Below are 15,007 nucleotides of genomic sequence, written 5' to 3'. Positions count from 1 at the left end.
CTGCTGCATGCAGGTGTGCATACACCATGACAGCACACCCCATGTAATTTCACATAATAAATGAAGAAATTAAGACAGCGGTCCAGTCTTCATATGGTATACTGTGAACTGCTGCAGTCTAGCAGTCCATTACCACCTAATCAGACAAGTCCTTATATGACCCGAAAGTCCACATCTGTACAACATGACCTCCTCACTTATCCAACCAGCTTTTACTTTCGGTGCCTAGTCACCATTAACCACATCGACGCCATCTTTGATAGAGGCACTGTTCTTCCTTTAGGCTTCTTGTATTAAAAAACCCCTATAACTACTCTAGCGGCAATGCCGTATTAGCTGTCATATTGCATTTGAAAATAAAATGAGAGATTTTTTAACCTTCTATAACAATTTTCTCATCTATATTAGACAGCAGTGACCACAAGAAAGATGGCCGCGCTCCTAGTATGGTGACGTCACTTTCCTACAGCGAAGCGGAAGTGACCCCTAGGAGGTGTGGCGCTTCCAGGAAAAGGAGCCGGTAACTGTGAGTATCGTGTTTTTGGGTTCCTAGGTGGAATAGGGGTTCGGCTTTCCATTGCAGGGTGCAGTGAACTGTATGCAGAGCATTCTGCCGGTCCGCAGTGGTAATTTCCGGTCTGTGTGGACGCTCTATTATTTTTTTATTCCCCTTGGAATGATAAAATGATGGTGTCCCAGTGATACAGGAGATGGTGGGGCTAGAAATAACAGGGTAGACTTTATCTGCAGGGCTGGTGGAGAGGGGTTCTGTGCAGGGTGAGTGGAGAGAAGGTAGATTTCAGGAACATGGAAACCCTAAGTGAATGACCACATTCACATGATCCTCCTGTGTTTGGTTTATTTACATGTGAGAAGATAAGATCTGGGAAGTATAAGGGCTCATGCACACAGGTATTCAATTATCTGCATCCAGATGTGTCCTTTGTTCAAACCTGAACTCAGCACATTTGCATCCTGTGGGTCCATGCACACTGACCCGCTTTGGTCTGCAGAACAATTCTGTTGACTGACAGCTAGCTCTGCCTATCTAGAGGCAGAGCCAGCTGTACCCGCCCCCTCCCCCGTCTGTTCCGCCAGTGAGTGCTGGTGGGGAGGGGGAAATCCAGCCCCTCCCCTGTCATGGCAGAGAGCCGTGACAGGATCGAGAGGTGAGCGAACGCCGGTATGTGTTCGCTCACCTCCCGATCTACTGAGCCGACATGTGACAGTCTCTCACCTGAAGAGCACTCACTTCTCCTTTAAATGGGAGCTCTGGGGAAAAATTATTATTAAAAGAAAACTATGGGGTAAGTGTTTTCCCTATAGTTCTCTTAAGGGTCACGGGAGGACATATACTAGCGTCCTCCCGTGGCCCAAAGCTCAGTATATCACGAGCTACAGCTTGCGGTATGCTGAGACTGCCGCAGCCTGGACGGATCCTGACAATGCTGTTGAGATCCACCCAGCTGCGTGAATGACAGCTGGCTCTGCTTTTCCAGAGGCAGAGCCACCTGTACCCTCCCCCATCAGTTCCGCCAGTCAGTGCTGGAGGAACGGAGTGAGGAGGGGAATCCCTGCGGGAGTGATGACTGAGAGTCACTGCTCTCTGCAGGGAGGTGAGCGAGCGACGATATGTGTTCGCTCACTTCCCAATCTATTGAGCCGACGTGTGACAGTTTCATTGTCACACGTCGGCTCGAACTATTAGGAGTGATTTCCACTCACCTCATAGTTCTCCTTTAACCCTTGTTGTGGGTCAACCCGAAGGGTTAAGCAATGCCTCATGGGACTTGTAGTTTCACAACAGCTGGAGTGCTGAGGTTGCCTCCCCCTGCTCTCACTATGACATTTTTTTTAGGGTCCCCCCAAATGCTGAAGCCATCTTACAAATGGTCTCAAATACAGTATGTTTCCCTTACCCGCGCTTCTGGCCACAAGTCACGCCATTTATGAATCTTGCAAATGCACACACCAGGAAGCAAGAATACCATATCAGGAAGGAAGAGACTTGTGAGAGCAGAGCACCTTGCTGGAGACAGCTGAGCTGCTGACATATATCAGTATCTAAAGACTCAGGTTGGCTATTAGGGGTACCACATCCCCTCATCGATTAAATTACATTGGATCAACAACAGCACTGAAGACCTCTGTGGTGTTGTTGATCCAATGTAATGAGCTGCTGACATAAACAAAGGCAAGGCAGCACTCTGCAGATCCCGGCACAGCCATGATGCAGGACACTACGGTGAAAATGCGCATGTAATATTCATGTCACTGCTAACAATTACACCAATATTGATGGGGCCGGAAACCTGTTGAGGATTTGATGTCTGTCTATGGTTGTTACGTAATCTAAACTTGCTGATTGGGGAAAGTTAAAATATTTAGTTTAATTCCACCTGCAATCATGCCATTTCAAAAGTCTTTTTCAGTGTTTTGAAATGTGGAGCTTTCATTAAACTAGAACTCCAGGAAATCTAAAAATGAACCCTTGCAGTGGGGCTACCACCCCCCCCCCCATTTACATTAATGTTATATATCACAACAGTTACATCTGTGTCTGTATTGCATGTTCAAACCTTAATACCATAAGTAATAACATTAATAGAGGTTTACTCCAGGAGTATATAATGAGATTGGAAATTCTAGAGAAATTCTTAAATGACTCTTTCACTAAACCCACTAGACCAAATCTACTATGGATATAGTCGACTAAAATCTTATGATATTTAGTCGACTAAAACTAGACTAAAACTAAAACTATTTAGATGACTAAGACTGAATGGCATTTTAGTCAAAAGACTAGACATGTGCACTGACAAAAAATGTGTTTAGTTTCTTTTCGTTTTGATTCAGATTTTGCATGGTTTCGTTTTTCAGGATTCGGGTCCGAAATTCGATTTGTTTTTGGATCTGGACGAAATCCGTTAGCGGTAGTCCGGTCGACATTTCGTTTACTGGACAAAATTTCGTTGCAGCAAAGTGACATAAGAAATTTTTTCTTTTTCTTTTAGGGCTAGTTCACACCAAGCGCAGAGCAGGTGCAGAGCACAGCAGAGCAGGTGCAGACCGGATCAAAACTGCGCCCAATGTATTCCTATAGTATTTTTAGCTCCAGTTCACATTGCAGCGTGCAGATCCAGAGCAGGTAAAAAAAAACTGCAGCAGGCCCTATTTTACCTGCTCTGATCCAGAGCAAACGCATCAAAAACGCATGCCTAGAACGCACTGAAAGCCCATGTTAAACTAAAAAAGCCCAAAATGCGTCAAAACCGCATCTAAAAGACTAGCGTGCGTGTGCAGAAACCTGACCGGATCTGCTCTGCATTTGGTGTGAACAAGGCCTTACAGTCTCCAGAAGATGGGGAAAAACGCGTGCGGTTCCCCCCAATTCATACCAGACCCTTAAGAAGTAGCATAGCACACTCAGTGCGACGTTTCGGGGTCACGTAGGATCCACTTCATAGGGCAGAACAAGTGACCCCAAAACGTGTGCTATGCTACTTCCTTTGCATGTACATCAATAAATAGACGTATTCTACCTGCTGTTGGGAGTGCCGGTGTCCATATTCTTTTGTACTACTGAGATGGTGGCCATCCGTCGACTACCGATGCACCCATATTATTCTGATGGATGAGCAATCAGGAGTGCAATGGGTACATGGACTGTATAAGGAGGACATGTCGCATCCTCTTTGCTTTCACATAGGGGGCTTGTTAGCCTATTTACTTGGCACAACCACAAATTGGGTTGGGTTGTTGTGTTGCTGGGCACTAAAATGAACTTAAAGTGATATTAAAGCCTAACTTTTTTTTTTAATTTCTCCTTTAATTTGCTGGAGGCTGTTGATTTTATTCTTTAAAAGTCTCTAATTCCTCGTTTTCTAGTGGCTCCCGGGAGCGCACTTCCCACCGCCCCCTGCACGGGTGCCACCATCGTTCTAATGGAGGCACCCGTGCCCGCTTGTTTCCGCAATGGCTGTGTGCATCCATGGACACACACAGCCCTGTGGCAGGCCACGCCCCTTCCCTCTCTGATTGATGGCAGAAGGAGCCTATGGCTCCTCTGCCATCAGTATCCTCCCCCCGCAACCCGGAAGTTTGGGGAACGGAGGATCTCTTTGGACCGGCGGCGGAGACGAGCGCAGCTGAGAAGTAAGTGTGGCGGGGACTGGGGTAGAAAAAAGATGCTGGGCTGTTTTTACCCTAATTCAGAGAATGCATTAACGTAAATAAAGCCCAGACCTTAATACTACTTTAAAATGCATTTTAATAAACGCCTTGGCAGCGAAGAAGGTTACGGGACTTCCGATTTAAAACTAGTAATAGATTAGACTGGTCTGTTTTGTGGTTTGGTAGGGCTTGTGCTGGGCATATGCACCAAACACTTGTCTACACTGTGGCTTCACCTTGAAACTGTGATCTGGTTTTGCATTGTTGAAGCCCAATGTTCTGGAACAGTGCACTCTTTGTTTTAGCCAAACACCTTCACAGGGATGCCAATTGCTGGAGGACTTTTGTGTCAGCAGTGTAAATGTGGAACTATAGTTGTTCTTTTGCAATGAAGTCTTCTTACTTTCCTGTTCTCATTCTTGTTTTGTGTGCATGCTCCTCGGCTCCATCTGGTGGCAATAATACCATGTGAACAGGATTTGTCCAGTTTCATGCTGGGTGAAAGATTTCTACATCGGCCCCTTACAGTATGAACTATTGGTTTTCTGTTGCTAGCAGTGTGTCCAAATTAAACTGACACAGTAAAGTCAACAGACTGACTGGCTGATATACCAGGTAAGTACAGACCCTGGTAGAAGGATCCCTACCATATCATTATGTAATAAAACCACACATGTGATTGTACATTCTCTTTTAGATCTACCAATAAGTATATAGTGCACTATCCTGCCTGATTGGATATACATTTACTGGGTAGATTATGTAAGTTCTTATAGTACATAAATAGGGCTGCATCTAATATTTATTTTCATAGTCGATTACTTGACCGATTATTTTTTCAATTAATCGGATACAAAAATAAATAAATACCATCCTTCATTTAAAATAAAATACACAAATGGAGTGTTACAAACATAAAGTTTACTTCAGAATAAAACTGCATGCACAATTTTTTTCAATCGCACTGCACTGGAAAGCACTGCATCACAGCACAATGTGTTTCAGTGCGGGCGATCACAGTGTGGGTGGGAGGTGCATTTGGGGTGCCATTGAAATGAATGGCACTGAAATGCACCTGCCGCAGCAGAATTTGTCAGACCGAGACCGAAAATAATTTTTTTCCAAACTTTTTATCTTTTTAAAAATAATTGTATTGTAAGCACATGGCGCTTGAATAGCGTCAGCCGAGGAATGACAGCTGCCACTGGCAAGATTCCGCAGACGGCAGCTGAATGTAAAAACAGCAGGCAGTGGGCTGGTGCAAGAGGCAGCCTGCTAATGGTGTCGCATACCTTGATATGAGCCCGAATTGACGAAGAGGGCCTCCACTTGCAGCTCCCGTCTGAGGACCTCTGGAGGTGGAACAGCTGGTACGCCGACTGGGAGAGGCACGGGTGCCGGAAGTGTTGTTGTAGGTACCCAGACAGGTGGTGCAGGGGCCGGCATGATGAGAAGGCAGATCAACGGGTGTAGAGGTCAGCAGCGGAGAACAGCACCCGGGCAGGTCAGGGAAGCAGCGTTGAGACAGACCTGGTCGGTGACTAGCAGCAGGTGAGGTGCAGAATTAGAAGGCACAACAAAGTCAGGAAGCCGACCAGGTCAGCAACGGGTAGGCAGAGCAGTACAGAATCAGGATCCAGAAGAATCGTCAAGGAGCAAGCTGGGTCACAACACAGGTCAGATAGCAAGATCAGGTTTTAGCAGGTACACAGCTGAAGATCACTCAGCAAGGAGGAAGTGTACCAGGTTTCCTTAAATTGTCCGTTTTGGCGCCACTAGCCGCAATGGACATGCCTACGTCATCGCGTCGTAGCGTGTGGAGGCACGCTCTGTTGCGCCTCTGCGCATGCGCATATGTGTGTGCCATATTAACCCCAGAGTGCCTTCTTTGCGCGTACTTCCACGCAATGACCCGACCAGGAGCTGCAGTATGAGCACTGACCTGGCAACTGGCCATTTCAAATTGCAATAACTAATAGGAGCCTAGCTATTGCACTCGTCCACTGCTTGCTGTGACTTCCTCCCAGCGTGGAGGAGAGAGCAAGGGGTATCCAAGCAACTAATCGATAATGAGAATAGTTGACAACTATACAATAGTTGATTATTATCGATTATTTGGTTGCAACCCTATACATAGATTTGGTAAATCTAAAGTTGCCTAAATGGTCAGATTGTAACGTGTATGGTTTTATTACATAATGATATGGTAGGGGTCCTACCAACAGGGTCCGTACTTACCTGCTAAGACAGTCAGCCAGTCGTTTTGTCAGTTGGATTTGGATACACTTCGAGCATGGTGAGCCTTACATTGATGCCATCAGATTACTTCTAATACCAATATGTGAATTTTGCTTTACATAATAAAACCTTTTACACTTTATTTGCCCAGATTACTTATATGTCCTTTCTTTTCTGCAGACAAGATGGATTCACTGTGGTTACTCCTGCTTTGGGGCTTTTGCCTCTCTTCAGCGAGTGAAGATTCAAAAGCCGTCACCATGTCTCTCACCGCCAAGTGGCCTTCTACATCACTGGTGCTGGAGGCCAGGTAAGACTTATAAATGAGTGGAACCAAGAAAGATTATTCAGTGTGGACCTCCAGGCAAATATAACAACCCAACATTTAGTCTAAATAATAATTAGGAGATCATTTTATTAGGTTACCTAAAGTCTATAATTATGCTAAATGTATGTAATCCCCTGCACAGCAGAAAATGAGTGACAGGTTGTGCACTATGGACATTCAGGTTTTGTTCCAGTGGATGACATTGTCTTACTAATGGCTTCTAAGTTTTATGGCAGCCAGAGGGGAAGAGCGAAGGCAGCTTCCAGGAAAGGGAAGGCTGCATTGATACTGGCCCCCCTGCATGGATTGAACTGCTTTTGACATAATAACTGGTCTATTATTCCCCACGTTGCCAAACACCCCTTTGCATAGTGTTTGGCTTTGTTTTACACACTACATAGCTACATAATGAAAGTAATATTTATCTTATTAGTATATGTCAACATGTACTAATACTACCGAAATTCCCCAGGGTACTGGAAGCATTCTGTGCTGCTACAAGTGTTTGTTGGTATAAAATGCTCACCGTGGATAATTACTCATATACACTACCTGGCCAAAAAAAAAAGGTCACACACTCTAATATTTGGTTTGACCGCCTTTTAGCTTTTATTAGGGCACGCATTTTGATAAGCTTATCCAATGCCACAACATTTATTTCCATCCACAGTTGCATTAATTCACCAAGATCTTGTAGTGATGATGGTTCGATCTACTGAGCCGACCTGTGACAGTCTCATTGTCACAGGTCGGCTAGAACTATGAGGTGAGTGAAAAGCACTCACCTCATAGTTCTCCTTTTAAGGTCTGGACTCTGTGGTGGCCAATCCATGAAAATGATGTCTCATGCTCCCTGAACCACTCTTTTACAATTTGAGCCTGATGAATCCTGGCATTGTCATCTTGGAATACGCCCAATGTGCCATCAGGGAAGAAAAAATCCATCGATGGAAAAACCTGATCAGTAATTATCCAATGGAGACTGTGACCTGTTTGCTTAGCTAAATCACTTTTTTTGTGGCCAGGCCGTGTATATTGTGTAGATACAGTTGGTTTTACTCTGATCCTTACCGTGTCTTTTTGACATATAATTCAGTGTATACTAAAATTTTTAAGGCTTGTTCACACGATTTTCTGGTTCAAATCTATGCATGCAGTGCGTTTTTGACGTGTTTTTGATGTGTTCCAGTTAAAAAACAAAACCCTTTTTTGGTTGGAGTGGGGCTGTCAGTATGTTAGCTGCAGTGCAGTGGGTTTTTGTTAAGTTTTTGACACATTCATGCATTTCCGGACCGGACAAAATGTGACATACAGTATTTTTTCTGACCGGAACGGACTGCGCTCGTGAGAACTGTAGCCCATAAAACACATAGGGATGCGTTTTGGGTGCATGAGCGCAGGGACCTGGTCCGGACAGAATCCGGACGTCGTGTGAACAAGCCCTTAAACATCAAGGAGCAGCATCCATTGTAAGTGATTTCATCAGCATTTAAAATAGCTTAAAAACCTTTTGACTTTAATATTACTTTAACCGCCTCCCTGCGCACGTGAGAACTGTAGCCCATAAAACACATAGGGATACATTGGGATGCATATTTAGTGCAGGAGCGTACTGATCAGGTCAGCACAGAATACGGACATCAGGTGAACAGGCCCTTAAGCCTTGACATGTTTGGTGTCTATTTACCCAACGTGACCCCGTCTTTTATATGTTACCAAAAAAAATGGGTAATAATAATTGTTTCCTAACACAATGTAAAATAAAAACCCCAGTGGTGACTAAATACCACCAAAAGAAAGCTCTTATCTGTCCCCAAAAAATTGGTATAACATTCATTTCAGTACAGAGTTGCATGACGAAATACCTCAGCGCTGAATACTGAAAAATGGCCTGACCAGGAAGGGGTGTAAACACCTGGTCAGCAAGTGGTTAATGTTGAAATTCAACATTAAATATATAAAGGTAGTATTAAAAATTTTTTTTACAGTTGTTTCTTTACAACGCGTGGTATCTGATCATTTAAAGGTGGCTCTTGAGCTGGAACAGCTTGGAGAACTGTGGAGTAGAGGATTGTGTCTTTCCTATGCCGCAGGCTCAGGAGTGAAGTGTTCCTTGTTTGAATAATCAAATAAAGCAATGAACTTGGCCGCAGTTCCTTTCCAGTCACATGTGTTTACCTCTGTGCCCAGGTTCCTGGTCTGGCAATCCTGTCCTCCTAAGGATCAGGTCTCCTGCCCCTCTGTCTTTCACTGCGTTGGAGCAATAAGCATCTTTTACAATCACTTTGCTGTCCTCCCTGCTCAGACTATGAATAAGTATTCATGTCATTTACTGATCTGGTGAGAGTACGTTCCACTGGAAGAAGCAGAAACTGCAGCCAGATGGGAAGCGTCACAGATGCTCTGTGTACACTTCAATTACAGAAAGCACGAACACAGGAGCACAAGCTGGAAACAGTATACATGTATACAGAGACGGCTCCTAATAAAATAATGAGGCCATTCTTCTACTTTTACCCCTTAGGCTGTAAACAAATTAGCTGTTTGGAACTAGCTAGCAGCTAGATACACAGTTGACGTACATACAAATAACACAGTTCACAGGTATCACACTGTAATGGGAATAGTTGTCCAATATTTGAACAGCCATGAGCGGTCTTCTGCCATTATTTATACCTGGCGATGGGCTGCTTAGGTATCCAGTACTAAATTGTAGGACCCAGAAGTACCTGATTTCTCTCGGGGGTCTGGCATTGGATTATTGTGATGGGAGAGTGCAGGAACGGTATGAACCCATGTTTGCTGTACAGCTTGTATGTTACTGCCTGGCTGCTAGACTGGTCCCGGAAGCCTCTTCTCCCCCAGGGTCAGGCAGTCTAAGCACCGCTGACGTCATAACGTGTAATACAAGTCTATTGACTTGTATTATACGTAAGGACACCAATCGACATTTCACAGATGGAGGGGAGGGAGAGGTTCAGGTGAGTATTTTTTATTTCAGTGCCCAGACCAAAATGAGCACTTAACCCTTGCAGTGTGGGGGTAGCCCGACTGTGAGGGTTAATTTTGTAACTGGCCAAAGTTTTTTTTTAACCCCCCCTACCACCCTTTAAATGCCTCTATTACTTTCTTAAACCTGAAGTCATGTGACACTCCAGCCCTGAGTCATCTTCTATTGTTTAATAAGGTGGAGTGCTTCTTTAGGCCTCCACAGCACTGCCTACACGACCGGGATACTTCCTTTTGGCTACCCAAAGGATTTAGAAGAGGAGTGATGTCAGCACATGGGGTCTTTTAAAGGACCTCGATGACTAGCCATCGTGGGTGCATCTGCAGCACTGGATATGTAAAAAGGTTAACATAAATTGCAAGGCTATATTCCGGTCATGCTGACTGGTGACATTTTTGACTGACTGGTGAGACACCCTAAAATGTTTCAAGTCCTGGTAACTTGCTTCACAAGGTTGGAGAACTAAACTGTGCAGAATGGGTTAGATGGGATGGGAGGGAGGGGCTTATCTTTTGCCCAGAGAGAGTTTTAAAAGACCGATTTGTAATTGAAATGCTATCTGTTCTCCATGGGATGCTGCAGTAAATAATTTACACTATGCCTCCATTTTATGCTTCATTCAGAAAATGCAGAGTGCAGTGTGGCGCCTGCAGTGTGTTCTTTGCATAATACTGCAAAGGACACTCTATAGTAGGAGGGCTTAGTCACATGACCTGTCAGGCAGGGATCACTTCCTCCGGCACATTATTTTGTTTCACATTCATTAAAAGAATAGGACTGTGTGTATTTCAGGATCCAAAAGCACATTAGTAAGATATATAGTTTGTATTCTAGCAACTTCAGTGCTAAATTATAGCGAATTATAGCTAATTTGCCTACAAACCTCAGGTGGTCATAATAATCTGGCCACTCAGTGTATAGCCATGGTGGAAAATTATTTATTTGAAGAGCGGTAAGGCCAAAAACTGTATAAAAAATTGGCACTTGAGTTTTATTAAAATAATGTATTCGGTTGTTTTAACATTTTAGGGATTACCAGTTCAGATACCAGTGCCTATATTTGGCATTTTCATGAGTACTATCAGGGTTGCAGAGGTTGCAGCTGGGACCTGCCTCTGGCGCTCCACCACTGTCCTGAAATCATTGGTCTGTATTGTTTTAGAAAAACTGTCACATGACCATAAACAAAAATGTATCAGTACTTGTATCTGTGAGTACATGGACAAGTATCAGTACTTGTATCTGTAAGTACTTGGAAAAGTACCAGTACTTGTATCTGTGAGTACTTGGACAAGTATCAGTACTTGTATCTGTAAGTACTTGGAAAAGTATCAGCGGCCTCCTAACTTTTGAATTTTTCTCCAGTCTAGTGTTGGAGCTGGAAAGGTATCTGTACTTGTACTTGTACCGAGTATAGTACTGGTATCGGGGCATCCCTATTATTAATACCAGCAGATGCTTAAATGTTTCCTCCTCATTTACTCTTGCAGTGAATTTCTTGCGGATGAAGGACAGGATAAGTTCTGGGACTTTGTGGATGAAAACCAACAAATAGTAGATCAAGGTAAACCACCTACATTGTCTTTGCTCGAACTGAAGGCTTAGCTTCGTTGAACGGAGCTAAAGAAGATCACATCTTCATAGGAGGAATGGTCCCCATGCCTTGATGTCCATTTCTGCTCACCTCCACTCTGCATTGGTAACCTAAGGTCTGCCTAGGCAGGAGAACACAAAGTTCTGTAAACTTAAAGTGACATTAAGGGCAAAAGTCCCCCCCCCCACTGCTAATGTAAGGACTTACCTTAAACGATGCCTCTTAATCCGATCATCTTCTTTCCTGTAGTTTTTAGGTGCCCCTCCAGTGCTGGTGCGGGTCTCCGATCCAGCTCTGACTCCTCTGTCCTCCTCTCCTTGCTAGCAGTAGATATATGCAAAAATATGCGAGGGTTTAATAACCCTTTAATTAGGGTGTCACTATTGACCTTCTCCTAGCACAGCAAAAATCATTAAGCCGTGTATGTACAAAAGTCAGTAAAACCTCTTCTCTTATCTGTTATAATAATAATATATGCAAAGTTTAGAAAATGTAGGAAAAAAACAATAGCTTTCATTTGATTGAGTTTTACAAAACCTTTAAATAGAATTCTCCATGATATAAATGTGGTAGTTGCCAATGTTGACTTCTCTGTGAAGGTTCAAGCTTTGAGCAGCTAACGCCATTCTTTATTTAATACTGGGTAAGTCACTGACCTGGAACAAGTATGCAGCCATTGAAGTCTCAGGACATCTTAGATGCATATACATTTCAGATCAATGACTCAGTAGGTTAGATATTGATGAGGATGATAGCCTAGGATCGTGAACCTTTAGAAACAAATCAAGAATGGCAGCTCCCAGCAGAAAGTAGTTTTAATGAGCAGATATTTTAAGGTTTTGCAGGAGTTAGTTTAAAGTACATTTTCGAAGTGACTTCCACATTTGGCGCGTAGCTTATTCCATATATTGGTATTGTATTAAAGAAAGGGATCTGTGAGGAGGAGCTGTAAAACATAACTCCTTAATGACCCTGCAAAGCAGAGCATAAATGTAGTGAGTCAATTAGGCTTTACATATAACATATACATATATCATTAGAAAATAATTTTATAATATGAACACACTATGAGAAGATTACACCAAGCTGGTCAGTATTTTGTGCTTATCTTCAAAAATAAAATAAAAGAACAGTCATTTCCTTTAAGTCCAGCCCACATTTATGGCTTAAATGTCTAATGTATTGCAGGAGAAAGCCTTTAATGTTTGCATTGAAGCGAGTGTAAGGTTGTCCTTTTAATAAAGTTGACCTTAGGGTAGCAATAGGAAATTGTTTAGGGATGCCTCGAAATTTTGGCCACCTAAACATTTTGACCAAAAATGGTTCTATGGGCAAAATGCAGATAGTAAAAAAATGGGCAAAAATGCGGTGCATCCCTGGTGTCTCTCCTCCCCTATGGGTTCTGGCTGAAGCTTTGGTTTGTGTTCCCTCTGATCCACACTGCTCTTACCCGCCTGTGTTGGCAGAGGCAGCAGGGATCGGAGGGGACGCAGAACCGATCCAGCGCGGAGGAGAGAAAGTGTCAGGAGGTGGAGCGGGGCAGTGTGGATCACAAACACTGAGCAATCGGTACTGATCACTCAGTGTTTTTTAAATAACTGAGGACATAGTAAGTTTACTATGTCCCCAGTTATGAATGCACTGGAAGTGCTCTACATCACAGAGGATTAACAAAAGTAGCCACCCTCCAGAAGGGAGGACAGTGTCAGCACCAATTCAGAGATGATTTGAGGATCTACAGCCGCGTCATACACAAATAAGATACATTTTTGTTAATAGTTAAGGTTCTTGAATGCATTTTTGAGGTTTAACTCCTGAGATTAGTGTCACTTTAACTGCAGCAGAGAAAAGTCAGGTCTTCAGGTTGGCTGCGCTGCCTCTCAGGGCTGTGTAATAATCAGGACCAGATAGCCAGAGATTTAAATAATTTACAAGGTAAGATAGCAATAAATATATTGCCCGGAGTTTAACTTTAATGAGAGAACACAACAACAGTTTCTTCCTCTAAATATTTTTCTCTAATTAAAAATCTGTACAGAGAAAGAGGAGAGGGTAGGAGGGAGAGTAAATATTTTCTATTTCAGCTATGTGTGTAATTTGAGCTTCAGCATTTAAGCTCAGCAAACAGGCATTTTACATTGTCTGCTATTTGTAATAGTTGTTACTTGAGTCATTTTACTGTTCACATGGGTTTACTTTAAGGAACCAGTGACCATATGCTTCTCTTTATGACCATAATAAACTCTCTAGAAAGTCTGTTGTCAGCATTGATTCCTGACTCTTGGAATTTCCTGACTCTTGGAATTTGGCCTAGACATCTTTTTTCCTGTTTTATTTACTATTACAAGGAATTCTGTTTTGATGTCTTTTTGTAGAGCTGATGGAGATCATAATGTCACACTGTTCTCTGCAAGAAACTTGGGTTACACATCCAGCTGTTTAACGTATTAGCAGCTCCTCCAGGAGGATTGTTCCGTAATGCCGAAGTTTTGTTTTCTTAACTTTAGTTTCAAGTTACACAAAATCACAATTTAGTCAGACAGTTTTATAACAGTGTGCTGGGATTCTGGCCAATGCATTCCATTAACATTACATATACATTAGCTGGGACACATTCTTTACATGCTTTGATGAGTTTTATTTCATCTGGCATCCTCATATAATGTATATACATTTGACTTCATATGTGTGAAGTTATGAACTACCAAAATTTAAAATATTTCATGGAATATATATAGATTGATGTACTTTACATGCTCCTTTTTTTTCTTCTTCTTATTAAATAAGGAAAATAATGATGAATAAATATTAAAATCTTTAAAGTGACACTAAACTCAGGAGCATTTCAGTCCCCTAACTATTAACAAAAATGTATCTTATTTTTGTATCACTCGGCTGTAGATCCTCAAACCATCTCTGAATTGTTGCTGACACTGTGGCTACTTTACAACACACACAGGGAACATGGGGAACAGAAGTAGCCCCCCTCCAGAAGGAAGGACAGTGTCAGCAACAATTCAGAGATGATTTGAGGATGTACAAATACACAAATAAGATACGTCTTTGTTAATAGTACTTGAATGCATTTTTAAGATTTAACTCCTAAGTTTAGTGTCACTTTAATCAATAAAGCTTGGTCACCTCACCACCTCCAGGCTGTAACTAGACGATTAACTAATAGAAGTAGTTTACTCCCACTTACGCTGCTCTGTCTTCCTGTTAGTGTCCCTTCCCTCTCCCAGTCTGAGTTTTGCTCTCCAGGGGTTTATGGGGTTCAAGGGCCTTGTCTCCCTTCCCCCCCCCCCTTTTTTTTTTCCTTCTTTCTCTCAGTTCCCTCCCCCTCTTTTTTTCCTTTGTTTTTGTTTCTCCACACTTTTTCTCTTTGTAACCCTGATTTCGTCTTCCCGTGTAGGGCAGATCTGATGGTCTTCATTACATTTACCTCAAAATACTGTTGTTACCCTTATTCATGACGTGAAAATACAATGAATCTATTTCCTTGTACCTTCAGGACTGCTACACGTTGTATTATTTACTGTTTCCTGGGCCCCTACATAGCGGGACCTTCTTTTTTTCCAAGTTGTTATCCCTATTTCTCTGTCATTTGTTCCTTAAAATTCTTTTTTGCAAAAACGAAAATAAAGACTTATACATTTAATTATTT

At 42.7% G+C, this 15,007-nt stretch overlaps 1 protein-coding gene across 1 annotated transcript in view; it reads left to right on the top strand.

Moving 5' to 3' along the window:
- Positions 1-497: 497 nt before the first annotated feature.
- The window catches only part of UGGT1 (UDP-glucose glycoprotein glucosyltransferase 1), a 78,593-nt gene continuing 64,083 nt past the window's right edge, over positions 498-15,007 (top strand). Inside the window, exons 1-3 of the mRNA XM_018563120.1 lie at positions 498-526; positions 6,592-6,721; positions 11,240-11,313. Of these exons, the coding sequence (XP_018418622.1) occupies positions 6,597-6,721; positions 11,240-11,313 (199 nt within the window). The 5' untranslated portion in view covers positions 498-526; positions 6,592-6,596. The remainder of the gene's footprint in view (positions 527-6,591; positions 6,722-11,239; positions 11,314-15,007) is intronic.

The sequence above is a fragment of the Nanorana parkeri genome, unplaced genomic scaffold, assembly GCF_000935625.1.
Source record: "Nanorana parkeri isolate BGI_ZX_2015 unplaced genomic scaffold, ASM93562v1 scaffold634, whole genome shotgun sequence".
NCBI lineage: Eukaryota > Metazoa > Chordata > Amphibia > Anura > Dicroglossidae > Nanorana > Nanorana parkeri.
This window is presented reverse-complemented; position numbering and strand designations above follow the sequence as displayed.